Genomic DNA, 22,339 nt, shown 5'->3' on the forward strand with positions numbered 1-22,339 from the left:
GTTAAAACCCAAACATAGTGGGGACTATGTCATTTTCAATAACTTGTTTATTTTATTTTATCATATTTGTTTTCATGTGTGAGTGTCTAGTTCAGTTTTTCCAAATGGTCTCTGTGTTATTGATTTCTTCCTATCAGATATACAACCATTACAGATTGGAAGACCAGTTTTATATAGTCTTTTTAAGTTGATGTCAATTTCCACATCTACTGTTTCTTGTGAGACTTCACAATTTTTTGCGATTGTATTATTTTTTTCTTGAATACGTAAAAAAAATGTTGGTGGGGTCAAGTAACCAGAACTAAACAATTAATTTTTTTATGCCTATATATAACAATGTAGATGTACCGACAAGAGTATCATAAATTCAGTACAAGAGTACCTTTCAATTTAAAATGTAGAATCAACTTAAAATTATTGTCATGACAAGTAAACAAGATTTTGATGCAGCTTGTTTGTGAACTACTTCAAATAGTCTTACAATAGCACAACTGTCTCACAAAAAAATACAAAAATAACAAGACTAAATTGACACACTGATGTGCACTGCTTGCCATAAGGACAATAGTGAGATGATGTTAATCCTATTGTACACTGTGGTGGCTGTAGTCTCGCTAGTCTATCAGCTAGCCCTCGGATGTTCTTCCGATAAAATATGACACACAGCCGAACAACGCTATCGAGGATGGAACATCCGAGGTCTAGCAAATGTCATCAGGATATAAATAACTGCCAATCAGAGAACCGTATTAGCGACAAGCACAAACAGAGGACAATAGCTAAATTTTCATGCATATTCATCTTAAGGAGGGGCTTGTAAAAATAACCACCAATGCGTTAACTAAAATGTGTGAATGACAACGTCTACACACTCATCAAACACAATTACCATAAACTGATAAGACATAGTAATGACATAAATGTGTTTGTCAACACCTGCATGCAGAGATTGAATATATTAAAATATATATATATATGCATATATGGCCCAACCCACCGCTTATCGTAATCTCAATGGAATGTCCGGTCTGAAAATGACATTCGCTAGACTGTTCGGGCAAGCCCTCACATGCGAACTTCGTTCGCTTATAGTTATAGCATCGAAAGAAAGCCCGAACGTCTAGCAGCAAGACTATAGTCTCGCCAGTGAGGGCTATACACTGACACTAGGGTGGAACTAGACTTGGGCTACATGATAGTATATGATGTGTATAATGGTGAATGTTATATTTTTTTTACAGAAGTCGAAATGATAGAGATGATCACGATCCATGAAATACTGGAGAAAAAGGTAACTAATAAATGACTTCATTCATTCATTAGTCCCTTGAAGGAGGAAACTAGATACAAATGGGCTCCATCTATATGTCCATTCGCAATACTCATTTTATCATGCAAGCTATCATTTGAGACCTTGACTCTTGGCCATGACCTTCAGGGTCAATTATCAACATCAGTCCAATTCCTGCCTATCACAGACACATTTGTAGTATTTACATATTGCCAATTCCTTGTAAATCATGTTTACAAGTACTATTGAAGATAAGAATTTTCACAAACATTAGTTTTGGTCCTCATATAACTTTTACTACATATTACATAATTATTACATATTACTACAGAAATAAAAAAGAATTGATGATCACAACTATTGTTTTTTGCAGGCTTTCTTAGCCAATGAAGATCTTGGAGACTCCTTGGACAGTGTGGAAGCTTTGATTAAGAAACATGAAGACTTTAAAAAATCACTTGCAGCACAAGAAGAAGAGATCAGTGTGAGTGAAAATAGTTCAATTTTATTGCTTTTCATACGGATGGAAATATTGGATTCAAAACTTTGAATATAGAAATGAAATCAAAGATTACATACTCAAAGACAATGTAATATATCATGGTAATTATTTATTGCATGATGAATATGACTAAGTAAATTTGTCATGATGTGTAAAAATAATAAAAGAATTATTGGATGTATACTTCCAGTGTGCAAAATGTATGCTTAGCATAATTGGTACAAATACCCTGTGGCAGATATAGTAAATTCTTTTGTTTTTATTCTACAGGCACATGTTGACTTTGCCGTTAAACTTGTAGAAAGTGAACATTTTGCTGCAGAAGATGTCTCAGAACGTAGAGATAATGTAAGTAGATTTGACACCCTTGTTTTGTTCAGAGATTTCAAACACCAAGTCCTGATAAAAGTCAGTTAGTTTACTTCTGGAAATATGTAGACAATAAAATTGATCCTTCATACAAGGTAAAATTCTCCCAACATGTCAAATGGTACTATCACTCTCATAAAGACATAAATGAACATTCTTTGTTATTTTAAAAGAAACTTGTACAGGCAAAATTGGCTTCACATTTTCTGTGAGAAGATTGGTCGTGAAAGACTAAGTTTATATTATATGTAATCTATGAGAAATCTCAGTGTATTGAAAATGGTTTGGTATAGACAAGTTGACAATATTACAAAGTCTTAGTAGAATCCAAGGTAGATAATTAAAATGAAATATGTGTGATGTCTTAGAAAATGCTATACTAGACTGAAAGGTCCATCACTGTTTTTGCTTCTTTAACCATTCATGAGTGTTATGTAAGCAGATCAACAATGAAGAAAACTGAGTTATGTAGTGTTATATACTAAAAACCTTTGTTATAGTTTTTTGCCAGATGTGCCAGAATTCATGTCAATATTTTAGTTACAGCCGCTAAAAGAACCTACCTTTAGTTCCATAGGCAATCTTGTAATGGTTAAAGTATTAGTGGTTAGGTTTTCATGTTGATATTTGTCTAACATTATCTCTTCACCTTCCGTAAAGAATGTTATATTTTAGGGATGAAAAGTCTGTGTATCTGTGTGTGTGTGTGTGTGTGTGTGTGTGTGTGTGTGTGTGTGTGTGTCTGTGTGTTTGTTTGTGTTTGTGTGTGTCTATATCACCATCTACAAAATTACTGGCTAAATTCAAACAAAATTTTGTAGACATGTTCCGTAGGGTAATGGCAAGATCTGATTAGGTTTTGATAAATATCCTAAGCATGCTTCAAATTCATTATAACTTGGTACATACATTTGTGATACCTAAGTGCATCTGTCCTGAAAATATTATCGATGTAGTGTTTAGTTAGTTCCCGCGGACGAAGTCCGGAACGGGGACTTATGGATTGGGTTCCGTCTGTCCGTCCGTCCGCCCGTCCGTCCGCAGCCGTTTCTTGGAGATACCTGGACCGATTTTTTTCAAACTTGGTACAGGGGCAACATGCTATGGCATACATATGCACGTCAATTTGTTTTATGATACGATCCAATATGGCCGCCTAGCAACCATTTGTTTGCGAATTTTCCCTGTCTAAAGGCATAACTCGGACATGCTTGAACAGATCTCTTTCAAAGTTGGTATTAGGACAGTGTTCTATGACATACATGTGCATATTCATTGTTGTCATGATACGATCCAATATGGTCGCCTGGCAGCCATTTTGTTTGTGAATTTTCATGTCCAAAGCCATAACTCAGACATGCTTGAACAGATCTCATTCAAAGTTGGTATTAGGACAGTGTTCTATGACATACATGTGCATATCCATTTACATTGTGATACGATCCAATATGGCTGCCTGGTAGCCATTTTGTTTGCGAATTTTCATGTCCATGCAAAGCCATAACTCAGACATGCTTGAACAGATCTCATTCAAAGTTGGCATTAGGACAGTGTTCTATGACATACATGTGCATATCCATTTTCGTCGTGATACGATCCAATATGGCTGCCTGGCAACCATTTTGTTGGTGAATTTTCCATGTCCAAAGCCATAACTCAGACATGCTTAAACAGATCTCATTCAAAGTTGGCATTAGGACAGCGTTCTATGACATACATGTGCATATCCATTTTCGTCGTGATACGATCCAATATGGCTGCCTGGCAGCCATTTTGTTTGTGAATTTTCCATGTCCAAAGCCATAACTCAGACATGCTTAAACAGATCTCATTCAAAGTTGGTATTAGGACAGCGTTCTATGACATACATGTGCATATCCATTTTCGTTGTGATACGATCCAATATGGCTGCCTGGCAGCCGTTTTGTTTGTGAATTTTCCATGTCCAAAGCCATAACTCAGACTCCATTTTCATCGTGATATGATCCCCCATACCCAACCAATCCTTTATTGTTGGAGGCATATTCCATGTCCAACAAGCACACACAACATATCTAAGTCTGTTTGTTTTAGGTTCACAAATGTTGTTGCGTGATCAGAGTAGTGATAATTCCTTAAAACCCAATTATAGCGGGGCTATGTCATTCTCAATGACTTGTTTAGCTTGAATTGACCTTCGTAGTACATGTTTACATTTTTTAGCCTGATCGCCTCCTCTACATCTGAACACGCCACCATGCAAACGAATTTCTGCTCACTAAGACACAGGCAACCAATCAGGTTGCGTCTTACTTGTCAGGGGCATACACGACGCATCAAACATCAACAAACATTGAATATCAACAGGAAGTCCAGTAATTGAACTTCCAGAGCCGAAGTACAACGGCTCAGTGGACGTGGACCTACCTTTACTATTACTACATGCCGTTATTTGTGCACACACGGAAACGACAACGTACGAAGTATTTCAAATATGAAAAAAATTTCAGTGATTGTATTGCTATATATATATACGGTAATTAAAGAATTCTTGTTTAGATGTACCTCTATGCATTTCGTCTTATGTACATGTTAGCTACATTGGAATGGTCCCCCCCCCCCCCCCCCTAGTGTCAATGTTTATCTCAGCGAACGCCTACGCGTTTTCTGCAGTAGGCTTGAAGTATTGTATGATTCATAGCAATATTTGCCACAGGGAGTGCACAGTTGTGCTATATGAATCCAGAAAAGAGGAAATTTAAGATATAATTTCTAAAAAAAAAAGTCCTTATCGTGAAAATTTCGGTCGCTTTGCATTGCATTCAGGGTTCGAACGGTCCTGGAAAACCCTGGAATTTCAACCCTCTCTGGAAAACCCTGGAAAAATGCTCCCTACCCTGGAAAATGATCGTGATCGATTAATATTGACGAACGACATGTCTGTGCTTGAGCCACCCATTCTATGATTTATACACTGAGTCTCGTAAATGTGAAATGGCGAAATATTTTCAAAGTCTTTCGCCACCACGGTGAATCACGCTGATTAAACCCAGACAGTCAACCGATCGTTCCACAAGAAACTTTGCCCACAGACCGTACCTATGCATAGCTAGTTGAATGGGCACCGCAATGTTTGTTTCGATCTTGGCTATTGCTACTCCGAGTCCAGTCGTCATTTCAGCGACATAATATTGTAAAAGTCCCGGGGGTAACAGTAGGTCTGTTAGTAAGGTAATCGTAACATTGTAGTGAGTATCAAGTATCACCAACCACGACTAGAAATTGTTACAAGTTTGGCGCACAAGTCGACATACTACAAGCTCACGCATGGCAATACTAGGGCCTTGGGAAGTGCAGTTCAATTTCCGGGTTGTGGAAGTGCGGTTTTGACTTTCATGTTGTCGATAAATGGGAATAAACTACTTTTTTTATGTTTGTCAGTACAGTAACATTCCTAAATGGTCAAGTTGAGTTGAGAAATCACGATGTTCTTCAACACGTGGCCGTATATAAACATTAAGACGCAAGGGCTGAACGTAATCAATTATACATTAAGCGAAATTGCGTTACGTAAATGACGTTTTTTAAGAAAAAAAAAGTTGTTGGTGACCTTTAAATTTAGCCACATCAAAACATACAATAATGAGGACACAGTTTAGTTTTTGATTTTTTTTCTGGATATGTCTGAATTAGACTATACGAATGCTGTGACTCAAATCTTACAAGATCAATGCACCAGCTTGACGAAACGACTACTACGGGGATAGGACAGAGGTTTCTCCGTTTAATCTTAGCGTGCAAACGTGATTTTAAAACGTCTTGATTAGTGTCGCTTGTCTTTTAAATGTTTTGTGACATGTTATGGGAACCTTTGTTAATTTCTTCTCGTCCACATCAGACAATTAGATGTCATTCAAAATTATACTTTTAAGTGTATGAACCCTGTGCATTGCATGGTGTTGCGTACACTACAAACTGTCTTCAGTAAGACGCAACCTGATTACGTTCGAGGAGAAGCCTACTACAGGGAACGCCTACGCGTTCAATTACTGGACTTTCTGTTGATATTCAATGTTTGTTGATATTCGATGTGTACATTTATCGTGTATGCCACTGACTAGTAAGACGCAGCCTGATTGGTTGTGAGACTCTGTGAGCAGTAATTAGTCCCCGCGGACGAAGTCCGGAACGGGGACTTATGGATTGGGTTCCGTCTGTCCGTCCGTGCGTCTGTCCGTCCGTCCGTCCGTCCGTCCGCAGCCGTTTCTTGGAGATGCCTGTACCGATTTTTTTCAAACTTGGTACAGGGGCAACATGCTATGGCATACATATGCACGTCAATTTGTTTTATGATACGATCCAATATGGCCGCCTAGCAGCCATTTTGTTTGTGAATTTTCCCTGTCTAAAGCCATAACTCAGACATGCTTGAACAAATCTCATTCAGAGTTGGTATTAGGACAGTGTTCTATGGCATATATGTGCATATTCATTGTTGTCATGATACGATCCAATATGGCCGCCTGGCAGCCATTTTGTTTGTGAATTTTCATGTCCAAAGCCATAACTTAGACATGCTTGAACAGATCTCATTCAAAGTTGGTATTAGGACAGTGTTCTATGACATACATGTGCATATCCATTTTCATTGTGATACGATCCAATATGGCTGCCTGGCAGCCATTTTGTTTGCAAATTTTCCATGTCCAAAGCCATAACTCAGACATGCTTGAACAGATCTCATTCAAAGTTGGTATTAGGACAGTGTTCTATGAAATACATGTGCATATCCATTTTCATTGTGATACGATCCAATATGGCTGCCTGGCAGCCATTTTGTTTGCAAATTTTCCATGTCCAAAGCCATAACTCAGACATGCTTGAACAGATCTCATTCGAAGTTGGTATTAGGACAGTGTTCTATGACATACATGTGCATATCCATTTTCGTCATGATACGATCCAATATGGCTGCCTGGCAGCCATTTTGTTTGTGAATTTTCCATGTCCAAAGCCATAACTCAGACATGCTTGAACAGATCTCATTCAGAGTTGGTATTAGGACAGTGTTCTATGACATACATGTGCATATCCATTTTCATTGTGATACGATCCAATATGGCTGCCTGGCAGCCATTTTGTTTGCAAATTTTCCATGTCCAAAGCCATAACTCAGACATGCTTGAACAGATCTCATTCAAAGTTGGTATTAGGACAGTGTTCTATGACATACATGTGCATATCCATTTTCATTGTGATACGATCCAATATGGCTGCCTGGCAGCCATTTTGTTTGCAAATTTTCCATGTCCAAAGCCATAACTCAGACATGCTTGAACAGATCTCATTCGAAGTTGGTATTAGGACAGTGTTCTATGACATACATGTGCATATCCATTTTCGTCATGATACGATCCAATATGGCTGCCTGGCAGCCATTTTGTTTGTGAATTTTCCATGTCCAAAGCCATAACTCAGACATGCTTGAACAGATCTCATTCAGAGTTGGTATTAGGACAGTGTTCTATGACATACATTTGCATATCCATTTTCATATTGATATGATCCCCCATACCCGACCAATCCTTTATTGTTGTAGGCATGTTCCATGTCCGACAAGCAGACACAACATATCTAAGTCTATTTGATTTAGGTTCACAAGTGTTGTTGCGTGATCAGAGTAGTGCTAATTCCTTAAAACCCAATCATAGCGGGGACTATGTCACTCTCAATGGCTTGTTCGTTTGCATGGTGGCGTGTTCAGATGTAGAGGAGGCGATCAGGCTAAAAATTGTAAACATGTACTACGAAGGTCAATTCAAGCTAAATAACGATGGTAAGATAGCAATGCACGATTAGCCGACATCTACATTGGATTTTAATCAGATTGATTTTCAGTAGGCTGCAAAAAAAATGTTTCTGGTCAGGAAATGTTGTCTAAAATGGTGCGATGATATGATTTTTTAGCACAACTTAACTAAGGTACAGTAGTGCTATAAGATCACCCTATTGAGACTAGATGACAGCTTTGTCATGTTATAAAGTTTTACAGTAAAAATTGACTTTGTTCATTGTACTACATGTATACCATTCTGAGCTTACTGAACTACAGTATTATTTGTTGTTAGTGAAAACCGTTCCTATTGTAGTAGATGAACAAACATTTTCAGCATTTTGTATGTACATGTATATATAGTATTTCCCAGAATATTAGGTTTGTAAATATGTTAGCACATTGCTAAATTCTTACTATATTGTTTATGGTACAGCAACAAGAAGAACCCATTGGTAATGATGTACTGGTAGGCAAGGAATGTGTACTTGCCGTGAACGATTATGTCGAGAAGAGTCCTTGTGAGGCGTCCATGAAGAAAGGTGACGTCCTGAATCTCGTCAATAGTGCTAACAAGGTAATGTCATTCCTGTACATTTCTTATGTTATGTCATGTATGCTGACTAGTGGGCACTCCATTCCATTTTATCGTTTCATTTTTTTTAGCACAACTGAACTGATAAGATTCATTAGTGTTATAGGCATTGCTAAGTGTCTCTGTCTGTCTATCTGTCTGTCTCTGTGTATGTCAGTCAGTGTGTGGGTGTGGGTGTGTGTGTGTGTGCGTGCGTGCGTGCGTGCGTGCGTGCGTGTGTGTGTGTGTGTGTGTGTGTGTGTGTGTGTGTGTGTGTAAATGAACTTAAGTCAAAAACTGCTGTACTGATTGCCATATCTTGTGGGTGCATATTACCTTGCATGTCTAGTTGGGAAATACCTCAATTCAAAATGATTTTATCACCTGTGTGTGATTTGGGTAAAACAAATATGGTGATTTGGGTAAAAAATGTGATTTTTGGTCAAAAACCTTAAACTCCAAAAGTAGTGGGCAGATTGGGATTAAATTTGGGTGAATCATTCTTCAGGGTGTTTATACTAAGAATTTTTCAGCACATGATGGTCCCATGAGTGATATGCAAATTAGAGCTAAAAATGTGTCTTTTTGGTCAAAAATGAATAATTCCAAAACTACTGAGCAGATTGCACTGAAATGTAATGGGAATGCATCTAGGGATGTATGGATGAAGAAATGTTAAGTATACAATGATTCCATGAGTGATATTCAAATTAGGTGTACAAATGTTCATTTTTGGTCGTAAACTTATATCTCACAAAGTACTTGGTCAGTGAGACTGAAACTTGGTGAGACGTTTCTGTAAGTGCAGATTTTCTTCAAAATATTTTTACACAATTTCCCCAGCAACCATGAACATGCCCTTAGGAACAACCAAATGGCAGTATATTTTGGTCAAATAACAACATCTGGTAGGCAAGTGAGTAAACATTCAAAAATTGTATGCAAATATCCCTAGCAACCATGACCATGCCCATAGCAACAGCCAAACAGTTGTGTATTTCACAGATAACGGATTAATAGACAATTGAATAAACATTCAAACAATGTATGTAAATCTGCTTAGCAACAAGACCATGCCCATAGCAACAGCCAAATAATCATGTATATTGCAAAATAACAACAGGAATATAAAGACAAATGAATAAACATTCAAAAAATGTATGTAAATCTGCGTAGCAACAAGACTGTGCCCATAACAACAGCCAAGTAATAACGTATATTGCAAAGATAACAGGAATAGAAAGACAAATGAATAAACATTCAAGAAATGCATGCAAATGTGCCTAGCAACGAGACTACGCCCATAGCAACAGCCAAATGATCACATATTGCGAAGATAACGGGGATTGATAGACAATTGAATAAATGGGCACACTTTCAAATTTTTTTATGTTAAAGTCGACATCTTTACTACCTCCAGGTCCTTGTGATGTGCAGGACAGTGCTTGGGCATAAAGGCATAAAAAAATTGTATTGTTCCAAATACATTCAATTTTAAAGTAGGTCGTGGTGGTGGTGGTGGTGGTGGTGGTGGTGGTGGTGGTGGTGGTAGTGATGGTGGTGGTAGTGACAACGGCAATGATTTGGTTTTGAATGTAATAGAAAACACGGACTGTGATACAAGTATACATATGATGGGAATATCAGGGGTGAACAAATCCACTTGTCCGAAGTCCGGGACCAGTGATTTTTGGGGCGGACCACATAAATTTGACCTCGTCTAGACAGGAGATAACACTCAACACACATGTGGCTCATATCATTACTAATACTGGTTTAGGGACACAAGAATTAGGAAGACAACGAAGAATAATAATTTCAATGTATAATAATTCAAATGTATCAAATGAAACATTTTATTTGCTATCATTCTGTCAGCATTGTTTGTATTATTGTTTTTATTCATAAAGGAGCTTCAAATGATTTATAGTAGAACCCCTTTCATGAAATGATAGTCTATGAAGTATCTCTTTTAGCACTGTGATATGATATTTGCCAAAGCCTCGATAACTGGCAAATTTGATTTTATCTCCACACCGTTACACGGACTCCCTCTAGTCAGGCAATGTATGTGTTCCTAGGTTTTTTTTCCAAAGCCTCGACGACTGGTGAATTTGATTTTATCTCGACACAGTCACACGGACTCCCTCTAGTCAGGCAATGTATGTGTTCGTAGTTTTTTAGTCCCCGCTGGATGAAGTCCGGACGGGGACTTATGGATTGGGTACGTCTGTCCGTCCGTCCGTCCGTCCGTCCGTCCATCCGTCCGCAGCCGATTTTTTTCAAACTTGGTACAGGAGCAACATACTATGGCATTATACATATGCACGTCAATTTGTTTTATGATACGATCCAATATGGCCTCCTAGCAGCCATTTTGTTTGCGAATTTTCCGTGTCCAAAGCCATAACTCAGACATGCGTGAACAGATCTCATTCAAAGTTGCTATAAGGACAGTGTTCTATGACATACATGTGCATATTCATTGTTCTCGTGATGTGATCCAATATGGCTGCCTGGCAGCCATTGTGTTTGCGATTTTTCATGTCCAAAGCCATAACTCAGACAGGCTTGAACAGATTTCATTCAAAGTTGGTATTAGCACAGTGTTCTATGACATACATGTGCATATCTATTTTCGTCGTGATACAATCTGATATGGTTTGTTTGCGAATTTTCCATGTCCAAAACCATAACTCAGACATGCTTGAACAGATCTCATTCAAAGTTGGTATTAGCACAGTGTTCTGTGACATACATGTGCATATCCATTTTCGTTGTGATACAATCCGATATGGCTGCCTGGCAGCCATTTAGTTGGCGCAGTTTTCATGTCCAAAGCCATAACTCAGACATGCTTGAACAGAATAGTGATATCAAAAACAACCATAAGAGGCCAAACAGCATTAACCAGGTTTTAAAAATGACAACATAAAACTGCCAGTTGCTTAAAACCCAATCATAGCGGGGACTATGTCATTTTCAATGACTTGTTTTTTCGTGAGATTTTATAGGATCAACTTTGAAGTAGTCAGTTTCTTTGTACACTTGTGATGATTTGCTTGCAATGTCTGGGTTTTCCACACAAGTTTGACAAAACGTAGTACAACTTTTGTCGTCTTACTGCAATCATGACTAAAACTGTTTTCCAATGTTCTTGTCACATATTTCTGTCAAATTTCTTATCATTTGTGAAATCCAAGTGAAGTCGCCATTCAATGTTTTTTGATTCATCGATGCCTCAAAAATAATAATTACAAATATAATAGAATTGTCAATTGACTGAAACCAAGCATGTCAACTTTGTATTTATTATTATAAATTGTGTATTGTTCAACTAAAAGTGGTGTAAGTCTGAATATATAGATTCATAGGCAAGATTTAATGTTTCACATTAGCGGGACCAGGGACCACTAGTTCTTTCAGCAGGACCACTGATTTGTTCACCCCTGGGAATATTGATTAACGTTCAGTTGTCATGGGGAGGGGACGGTCATGTTTTACAAAATGGGACAAAGGGGAGGGTCATTTTTAACAAATGGAGAATTTGGGAGGGTCATGTTTTACTTAACTAACCATGTGTGATTTCTCCGGCCCTCCCCCTTCTGTAAGTACTGAAGGCTCCCTAATGTATATGAACATAGATTAGTAGACAAATAAATAAACATTCAAAAAAAATGTATGCAATATTCAGTCAATTAAACAGTTGTCCTACAGTGCCATTGGCACTATATTTCATACAATTTTATACATCACACTACCATGACTGCAGGTGGCAATCACCTGAAAATATCCATTGCGGGGACGGAGTCATCTCCGATGATCGACTGCTTGTTATATCAATATCTCAGATGTTTATCCTATTGAGGAGTCTTGCACCTGTTACATGTTTTCTATTTTTTGTCTTGGGAGGTCAGCAAAGTCGTAGAAAAAATGTGAAAACCTTTCACACACCCATTGCTCTTTAATGAAGAAGGTGGGAGAATGTGAGATAGGTTTTATAATAAGCAGACAAACTAACAACAAACTACTATCATGGCAAAATTGGTCAGTCAATCATCAAAGTCTTGGTCCACATTTTTGACTTGCTTTGTGAACTGTACTAAAAGTGCAAGAATCAGTCATCTAAACCTACAGCTCTCAAGACAAAACATAAAAACATTATTCATTATCATATACCTATGCCCATATCAATCACTCCTTGAGATGTTTAACATGAAATATCTGATATGGGATGTTAAACGTCAATGATATTCACATTAAACGTCATGACATTTATGTTAAATGTCATCAGAAAACACATCTCTAATTGGACAAACATGTCGATTCTGAACATAAACAACTTAAATAAAATGGAGGCTGATCGTCAGGGATATCACGTATCCCACAGCACTGGAATTTTCAAAACAAGGAAATTTTGACAAAATATCCATACCCAAATGATACTATTTATGATCGTAAATTCACAACAACACAGTACATACATTTCGCAATGGTATCATGGGCACACGTATGGCTGTGTGTATTAGCCATCCACTGACACTGTATGCTACCCATACCACACTATCGTACAGCATGCAGTAGTTAAGCTCACGGTCAGCCAACCATCTACTTTTATTAACAATATTAAAGCATTTTCTGAAACTTTTAGAGAACTTACTCTAATACCAATATTGTATTTCAAAATGATTATGGAAAGTTACACCGAAATCTGATGAAAATTAATGATGGTTGAGCAGGGTCAGCGAACTACATGTATGTGTATATGAATGTCACCTGATAAACAGGTCACATGACACATGAAGTGAATGGCATAGCAAGTAGTACTCTTATATTTTTCATAATTTCCCTTTGAACTCCTGGGCATAGGCATATGATAAATTGGTTATTTCCCGATATCAACTCTTCATCCATTATATCAACGTTTGTGAAGTTTCCGTAACATGATACTCATCTAACAACTTGTGTCACATTATAGAAACTGCACGAAGAGGGGATGTCAGGTAATAACCTCATAGTAGTGCTATAGGCATGGCAAAGTGTCTGTCTGTCTGTCTGTCTGTCTGTGTGTAAACAACTTAAAGTCAAAAACCGCTGGACCGATTGCCATGATATTTGGTGGGTATATTACCTTGGGTGTCTAGTTGGGAAATTGATCAAATCAAAATGATCCTACTACCGATGTGATTTGGGTAAAAAAACACGATATTTGGTCAAAAACCTTAAAACCTTTAATTAAAAAATTACTGGGCAGATTGGCCTGAAATTTAATGGGAACATTCTTAGAGCATTTGAATTAAGAAATGTTCAGGACCAGATGATCCCATCAGTGATATGCAAATTAGGTCTCAAAATGTGTCTTTTTGGTGAAAAATGTTTAATTCCAAAACTACTGAACAGATTGGACTGAAATTTGGTTGGAACGTTCTTCAGGGTATTTATATTAAGAAATATTAATGACATGACAATCTAATCAGTGTGTTTTTGGTCAAAAATCTATAAATAATGCCAAATTTATTGAGTAGATTGGGTTAAAATTTGATGGGAACATTCTTAGTGGTGCTTAGATCAAGAATTGTTCATAACATGTATCAGTGATATGCAAATGCTTGACCCCCACACACACTCACTTTAATAATTGTACTTTCATTTTCTGCCCACATGGGCGTATTGATTTCAAAGATAATGAATGAAGTATTAAAATTTCAATGTAGACGACCATTAATTACAATAATGACAAATACTCGACTATTTATAAAGACGAAGTGTGAACTGACAACAGGTGAAAAAACTATACATTGATATCTGCATGTACAGTACATGTGAATTACACCAGTGTTTTATTTAAGGGCGGTAAGTAGGTAAAATCTACCGGGGTTCCCACATCATTTTACCGGGGTTCCCCACCTAAACTATGATACATTGCATGGGAAGCACTACCAGTTTTACCTCTTTCCCCTTTCTGTTACCGGGGTTCCCAAACCTTAGCAAAAACACTGTACACGATGCTGCAGACTTTCGACTAGCATTCTTCAGCGTCGTCAAAAAAGTATAACAGCCTCATATACCTTTTTTTAAAGTGTTGATGTTGTGTATACTCAAAGCAGGCCTTTGATGAGGAGGAATGTAGGAATATACTTGATAACCCAAATATTCCCCAACTTGACATGGATGCACAGACCCTCTTGGAGTCACCACTATCTCCAGGAGAAGTATTCAGTACACTGGCACCATGAGGGAGAACAAATCCCCTGGTAACGATGGGTTAACTGTAGAATTCTATAAACATTTCTGGCCATTAGTTAGTAAATTGGTAATGGACTCTTTTAACACTGCCATTGAGGTACAAAATGTAGGGGAATTCTCAGTCTCACAGAAACAAAGTATAGTTACACTAATTGAAGAACCGGGTCAGGACAGACAATTGTTGAAGAACTGGAGACCAATAATATCCTTAATTAATGTTGATATGAAGCTGGTGTCGAAATCCCTGTCAAAACGACTTCAAAAGCTCTTCCCAAACATTGTTAGCTCTTCCCAAAATGCTTTTGTAAAGGGGAGTAACATAGGTGACTATGTAGGGAGGTTAATTGACGAGATTTTTCATTTTACCAACAAATTTGAGATCCCGGCTATACTCTTGGCAATTGATTTCGAAAAAGAGTTTGATAGTGTAGACTGGGAATTTTTATACAGGGTACTCCGGAGATACAATTTTGGCCCTAGATTTATCGGCTGGATAAGGGCAATGTATAATAATATAGAAAGCTGTGTGATGAACAATGGGTATAGCACTGGATATTTTAAATTAGGCCGTGGGATCAGACAAGGAGACCCCTTATCGCCAATGTTATTTATACTAGTTCTTGAACCATTGCTAGTCGCCATAAGAACCAACAGAGATATCCATGGCATAAAGTGTGCTGATATAGAAATGAAAGAAAGTGCATATGCGGATGATTTGATTGACTTGTTTTTTGACCTGTGAAAAATCCGTTGAGGTGCTATTTCAAGTGTTAAAGAAATTCCAGTCGTGCTCTGGTCTGAAGGTTAACACAGAGAAGACGGAAGGGGTGTGGCTTGGCCCATGGAAGGGGAGAGGGGAGTTAAAGTTTGGGGTACGATGGCCTACCACCCCTGTCAAAATTGTTGGAGTCTATTTCGCGTACAACCAGAGGGAGGTTGAAATATTAAATAGTAGAACAGCACTAAATAAAATGAAAAGTGTCATAAACACTTGGAAAACAAGAAAACTTTCCCTTTTTGTGAAAGTTCATTAAAACTTTGGCTGTGTCTCAGTTTTCATATATATTAAATTGTGCTGTGCTCCCAAAAGATGTTCTCCAAAACATAAATAAGTTGATCTTCAACTTCCTCTGGGATGGACGGGACAAAGTTGCAAGGAAAACCCTGATAGGGGAGGTGGGCCAAGGTGGACTAAGGTGGACTAGGGGTACCAGACCTGACCATAATGAAAAAACAACAACGTATCCTAATAAAGAAGTTCTTGAACCCTGACTTCACTCAACCCTGGACAACATTTGTGAAAAAAGCATTAGAGAAAATAGGAGGAAAATTGATCTTCAAATGTAATTACAATATAAACACCCTACCTATTATTGGTGGATGTACACCCTTTTGGAAGGAATGTATGGAGTCGTGGGCCAGTGTGACAGAGGACTTCTATGGAGAATTCAATCAAATAATTTGGAACAACAAACATATAAAGATAGGGGGAATGTCAATTTACTATCCAGAATTTGTTGAACATGGTATAATGAGAATTTCAGATCTGTATATGGAAAATGGAATTATACCATGGCGTGAGCTGGCACTCTCTGAACTATCCCCCATTTTCAAACTAAAGTGGATAGGCATTTTACATGCGATTCCAGAAAATCTAAAGAATATAGATGATTATATAGATGATGTCTGCATGAACATATCAGGTATTGCAACTCCTATAGAGGATAATCACAAAACACAAACTAAAGTCAGAACTCATCGACAGAAAATTTACCAAACCAAGCAGTGAAAAGAAACTTGAAAGAGACCTGGGAGTTGGCCTACTGCAATGGCATAAAATGTATTAAACAAATTCTCAAAGTCACAGTCGATAGCAAATCAAGAGAGTTCCAGTTTAAAATTCTGCATAATATACTGTACACAAACGAGAAACTGTACAAATTAAACCCAGTAAAGTTCCCCACAAACCTCTGTAGCTTCTGTCATGCGGTCTCAGAGACCATAGAACACTTATTTTACAACCGTAAACACACTATTGGTATCTGGGAAGCAATAATAACTGTATGGGGCAAAGCACTTAAGTTAAGGGCTGTTCCTAGCAAAATCTGCCTAATTTTGTCAGACCCAGATGAGACACTTTTACTCAATTTCATAAGCCTTATAGTTAGAAAATACATTTACTCCTGTAAAAGAAAGGAATCCCTTCCTGTGTTCAGAGAACTGTACAACCAATTTAAACTACTTTATAAGTATGAACACTTTATCGCAAAGAAAAACCACAAACTCATACCTTTTCTAAAGAAATGGACCCCCCTCATTCCATATGTATCATAAATGGTAATGGATTGCAATGTAAACATTGCTCTTTTGAGAACTGGAATGTAACATGACATGTATATCTTTACAAATAACATCCAATAAAATACCTTAAATTACAAAAAAAAAGGAAAAAAAAGTGTTGACGTTGTGTTCGATCATTAGTGATCAGAATAGTGATATCAAGAAAATGACAACATAAACTGCCAGTTCTTTAAAACCCAATCATAGTGGGGACTATGTCATTCTGAATGACTTGTTTCTTGTTTAAATTTTGTCTAAATAAATGAACCCTTTAAACATACTGCAACAATACGAAGGCACTAATCAATATTTCCTGTCACCAACTCGTATTGTGCAACCCCCAATTTTTGAATTCAGTATGCTGAAGCTATTTCTGGGTCAGACTGTCCCATTCAATTGTTGATATAATTGTTATCGAGAAATCTTTAAATTATGTGTATGAGAAGGAATACAATTCATATTTCTATTACTCAACTACTGAGAACAGAAAGTCAAGGTTGTATGTGAAAAAGTAGTGTAAGCGATATGACTTTGAATCTCTTCTCATGTCTAGCTGTCTGAGATACTGAGATAGATAAAATTTCAGATTAAAACATAGCCAGCCACACAGTCATTAACATCATATGATGTCTTTGTTAATCAATCTCAGAATTTGCCAATAATAAGTTAATGTTTACAGGGGGAATGCCCAATTATGGTACATTTGTCATATCAGGATGGTACTTACTACACTGTTGACATCATTCTAACAATTGGTGGTTTACTCATTTGCATGAACAACTTTTGGTTCATGATTTCTCATTGAACTGACCCTGAAAAAGAGAAATCTTGAGAATTGGAGGCACTGATAGCCTCTATACTAACAAAGAAGTAATAATGAAAATATTGACTGTGATTTGTTGTAGGACAAAGCATACCAACGTAAACAAGATTTAGACTACTCCTTACAAGTACACCAGTATTTTGCTGATGCCAAAGAAGCAGAGTCCTGGATGAAGGAGAAGGAACGTATTGTGAGTAGCGATGACTATGGTAAAGATGAAGTTGAAGCTAAAGTAAGACAAAAACTAAATAATTACAGTCATCGCAGTAATTTCCCGCACAGCAACTTAACGATGTTGCCAGCTAATTAGTGAGCAATATTGAGAGTTAAATTGACAATTACCGAGACACGTGTGTGTTTTGTAACTGATGTGGACACATGCTGACTCAGCAGAAACTCGTTTCTGTATTTATGTTACAATGTTTACACAAATGGCTCAACAAATTTCAAGTACATATACTTTCTGAATGGCGTGACTGCTTGCTGTATCATGAGTATAAGAACAAAAAAGTTTTTGAGATGTGTATAGAAATATCCTAGGTCACGGTATCACCGTATAAAAAAAGATGCATGCATGCGTTTTCTTGAAACGCTATTCATAAAGTAACTAGCCTAAGAAGTTGCCGGTAATTTTTTACCAACACATTTGAAGGTCACACTTGCAAGTAATTTATACTTCGCATTGTAGACTAAATATCCCGATTGACATAGTCTGGACTGATGTACTCTGGCTCTGAATGTATCAAAGCATACAGATAGACAACGTTGTTGACATTAATTTTGATTGACACTTCCATTAGATAGCAATGAACCGTGTAGACAAATTTGATAGGATCATTCTTCTTCTACATGACTGTTGGCAAGCCTTTGATTTCGACATAATTTTGCCATTTTCTGGTTTTTAGATTTTATTCGCTACTCCGTTTGCTCCTGTCATTCAACGTCTCTAATTCTCAAATCATGATAGTTTGACATGCCAATATAGTACAGCAGATAGCCTACACAGCGGAGAACCATTGCCGGTTTCAGTATGAGTAAACAACAGATAACTAATTTCTTTTCTCCGGCTAGTAAGCCAGGTAGGAGTGATGGAAATGATGAACAAACTGCTAATATCGCAACGAGACAGCAGGCAAATTGTGCCTTCCGAAATACTTCAAATGCTAAGCCTTTCGTTGTTATGGTGGCAAATTTGCACTTTCGTATGTGATCTGTGCACTGTGTGCATGTCTGTTACTGTACATACAATGTATAACAATATCAGTATGTATCAAATATCTCGTATCGTCTTTACTTTAATTTATTTTAAGTGACCAATGATTGAGTTAATTTACAAAATCTTCAGAGGAATTAGTGTGGTGTAGACATTCACTGGTAGAAAAGTAAAAAATGATTCACGCAATACTCAACTTCCAAACATGTACTGCACTGGTGAAATGACACAATATATGTTATCAATTTCACATTGCACATCAGTCATCTGCTATGAAATATTTGTCAATGAGTAAACCAAACGAAAAAAAAATCCTACTGAACACTAATTGTACGTAATAAGTGATGTTTAGAACTACCTGCATTTATTAATTACGTTACTCCATCTGACTTGCATATGTAAAATGAGACGGGTTCCCCCAGTTACTCCATTACTTTTCTGAGTACATTCACATTCAAATGGCACTGAAAAACTTCAAGATAGAAATATCGTAAAATTAAAACCCAAGAACAAGTGTCTAAAATGTAGACATCAATAACAACTTTTACACAAATGATATATTCACAGATACATGTACCTCCAGTGCTCATAGTGTTTGAACTTCTATGGCTGTGAGGCTCATATGTCGGCCTAAATGTAGCATTAGACTTATAACCAAGAGTCAATACAAAGGAAATCCACAAAAAGAGAATATTTACGGTGCTGTCTTGGCAACAACTTCTTTGATAGCAGTTTCTGTAAATATGTTGGCGAAGACATCGTGTGCTCTAATATAAGGTATCTTTTCACATGACGAAAATATATCTGACACGTGTTAAATTCTGGGCAATACAGTGGTTGAAATAACAAATTAACATGTCTTAGCCTCCTAATATTTCACGTAAGTTTGGTTCGACAATTCGACCATTAGGAAAACCAAAAAGTAGCAACATTTTGAAAGGTGACGTAGTACACTGACATCGTGCTCACGTTTTCAGGGTGATTGCTTCTATTTGCATTGCCGTTAGAGAAATTCTAGCGATTGCTTCCAGTCAAACATTGGAACAGAAAAAAGGCACAAAAACAGAGGATAGAACCCTTAAAACCACGTCACTACACGCTACATGCAGTTATTGCAGCTAGTATAAGACATGGTTTGAGTGAACCTCATAAACATTACATGGAAGGCCGATTCATTGAAGGGGTGGGCAGTGTGGTACATCAATCATAATAACAATATTTATGATTAGTTACCGACTTTGATGGGTTTTTTTTTTACACATTGATGGTGTTAAATAAAGATTAGCAAGCTTACCAAAGTGTGATAGTAAAGTTGAGTATATAAATACAAATATGTTTATGCCAACTTATAACCTGTACATGAAATGGTTTCTTCCGGACAAAGTTTTATGACTTCACCCGTGGCGCTACCCCACTGTTCTAATAAACAAGAAAGGCCTAAGGATGCAGCGACATCAGTTACAATATAAACATGTGTCTCGGTAATTGTCGATCGAACTCTATTGTACATTAATTAGCTGGCAACATCAGTAGTTTGCTGTCCGGGAAATTACTGCGATGACTGTTATTGGTTGTAAGTTGAAATTTGGATATTAGAGGCACACCAGTAACAACGTGAAGTTCTGATGTAGAAGCAACCAACAATCTATCATCCTTACCTCAGCCTTCATTGCTCTGGTTGAAATTGAGGAAAACTTTGACATTTGATATTAATCTTGAAATGTATGATTTTAGAGGTAGGCATACAGTCAGTAATCTGACATTGTCTTTTTTGTTTGGTTGAGGAAATTGTTATGTTTTGAATATAGTAGTGGACTTTGTACATGTAGCTTGTTGTTCATTGTCCATTGCTACTGATGTATAACAAGTTATTGGTAAATGATGGAGTAATTTATGCAGCTAATTATGCAGGTCTATACTATGATTAGGTAAAAACAGAAGCCAAAATGTAGTGAGAAAGTTTGGAATTGTTACCACTGACCAGGTTTGTGTTGTATATTAGTAAATCCTCATTTTATGTGCTGCACTGCTGTAGCAGGTTGTCTGTTTTTAAGACAACGGTGGATACATCTAATCTAATATAACAGTTTGGTAAAATACATATTTGTATGGTTTATTTGACAGTCTTTGTTGAAGAAACATGAAGTGTTGATGTCAGACTTGATAGCATACAGAACCGTCATTGATGCCTTGAGAAATCAAGCCATGGAATGTAGAGTAAGTCTATTGAGACTAGATGACAGCTATGACATTATGTTATAAAGTTTTACTGTAAAAATTGACTTTGTTCATTGTACCTACATGTATACCATTCTGAGCTTACTGAACTACAGTATTATTTGTTGTTAGTGAAAACTGTTCCTATTGTAGTAGATGAACAAACTTTTTGAGCATTTTGTATGTACATGTATATATAGTATTTCCCAGAATATTAGGTTTGTAAATATGTTAGCACATTGCTAAATTCTTACTATATTGTTTATGGTACAGCAACAAGAAGCCCCCATTGGTAATGATGTACTGGTAGGCAAGGAATGTGTACTTGCCGTGAACGATTATGTCGAGGAGAGTCCTTGTGAGGCGTCCATGAAGAAAGGTGACGTCCTGAATCTCGTCAATAGTGCTAACAAGGTAATGTCATTCCTGTACATTTCTTATGTTATGTCATGTATGCTGACTAGTGGGCATTCCATTCCATTTTATCGTTTCATTTTTTTAGCACAACTGAACTGATAAGATTCATTAGTGTTATAGGCATTGCTAAGTGTCTCTGTCTGTCTCTGTGTATGTCAATCTGTGTGTGTGTATGTGTGCGTGCATGCGTGCGTGCGCACACGCCATGATATATACTACTAGATGTATTACCTCGGGTGTCTAGTTGAGAAAATTATTGTTCAAGTCAAAATGATCTTACCATTGGTGTGTCATTGGGGTCAAAAAACACATGAACACAGACAGATACATACCTACATACATACATACATACATACTACATACATACATACATACATACATACATACATACATACACACACACACACACATAAACAATTATATACAAACATACATACATACATACATACATACATACATACATACATACATACACACATAAACAATTATATACATGTACATACACACATAAATAGTTATATACGTACGTACGTAT

The 22,339-nt window shown here is 37.1% G+C and overlaps 1 protein-coding gene across 1 annotated transcript; it reads left to right on the forward strand.

The window, feature by feature from the left end:
- The first annotated feature begins 1,245 nt into the window (after nt 1-1,245).
- LOC144451319 (spectrin alpha chain-like) lies at nt 1,246-2,374 on the forward strand. The gene is made up of 4 exons (XM_078142123.1): nt 1,246-1,291; nt 1,665-1,775; nt 2,064-2,141; nt 2,336-2,374. The coding sequence occupies exons 1-4, from the start codon at nt 1,250-1,252 to the stop codon at nt 2,372-2,374; spliced, it is 270 nt and encodes an 89-aa protein (XP_077998249.1). The 5' UTR covers nt 1,246-1,249.
- The last annotated feature ends 19,965 nt before the right edge of the window (nt 2,375-22,339 follow it).

Source organism: Glandiceps talaboti, chromosome 21, assembly GCF_964340395.1.
Source record: "Glandiceps talaboti chromosome 21, keGlaTala1.1, whole genome shotgun sequence".
NCBI classification, from domain to species: Eukaryota; Metazoa; Hemichordata; class Enteropneusta; family Spengelidae; genus Glandiceps; species Glandiceps talaboti.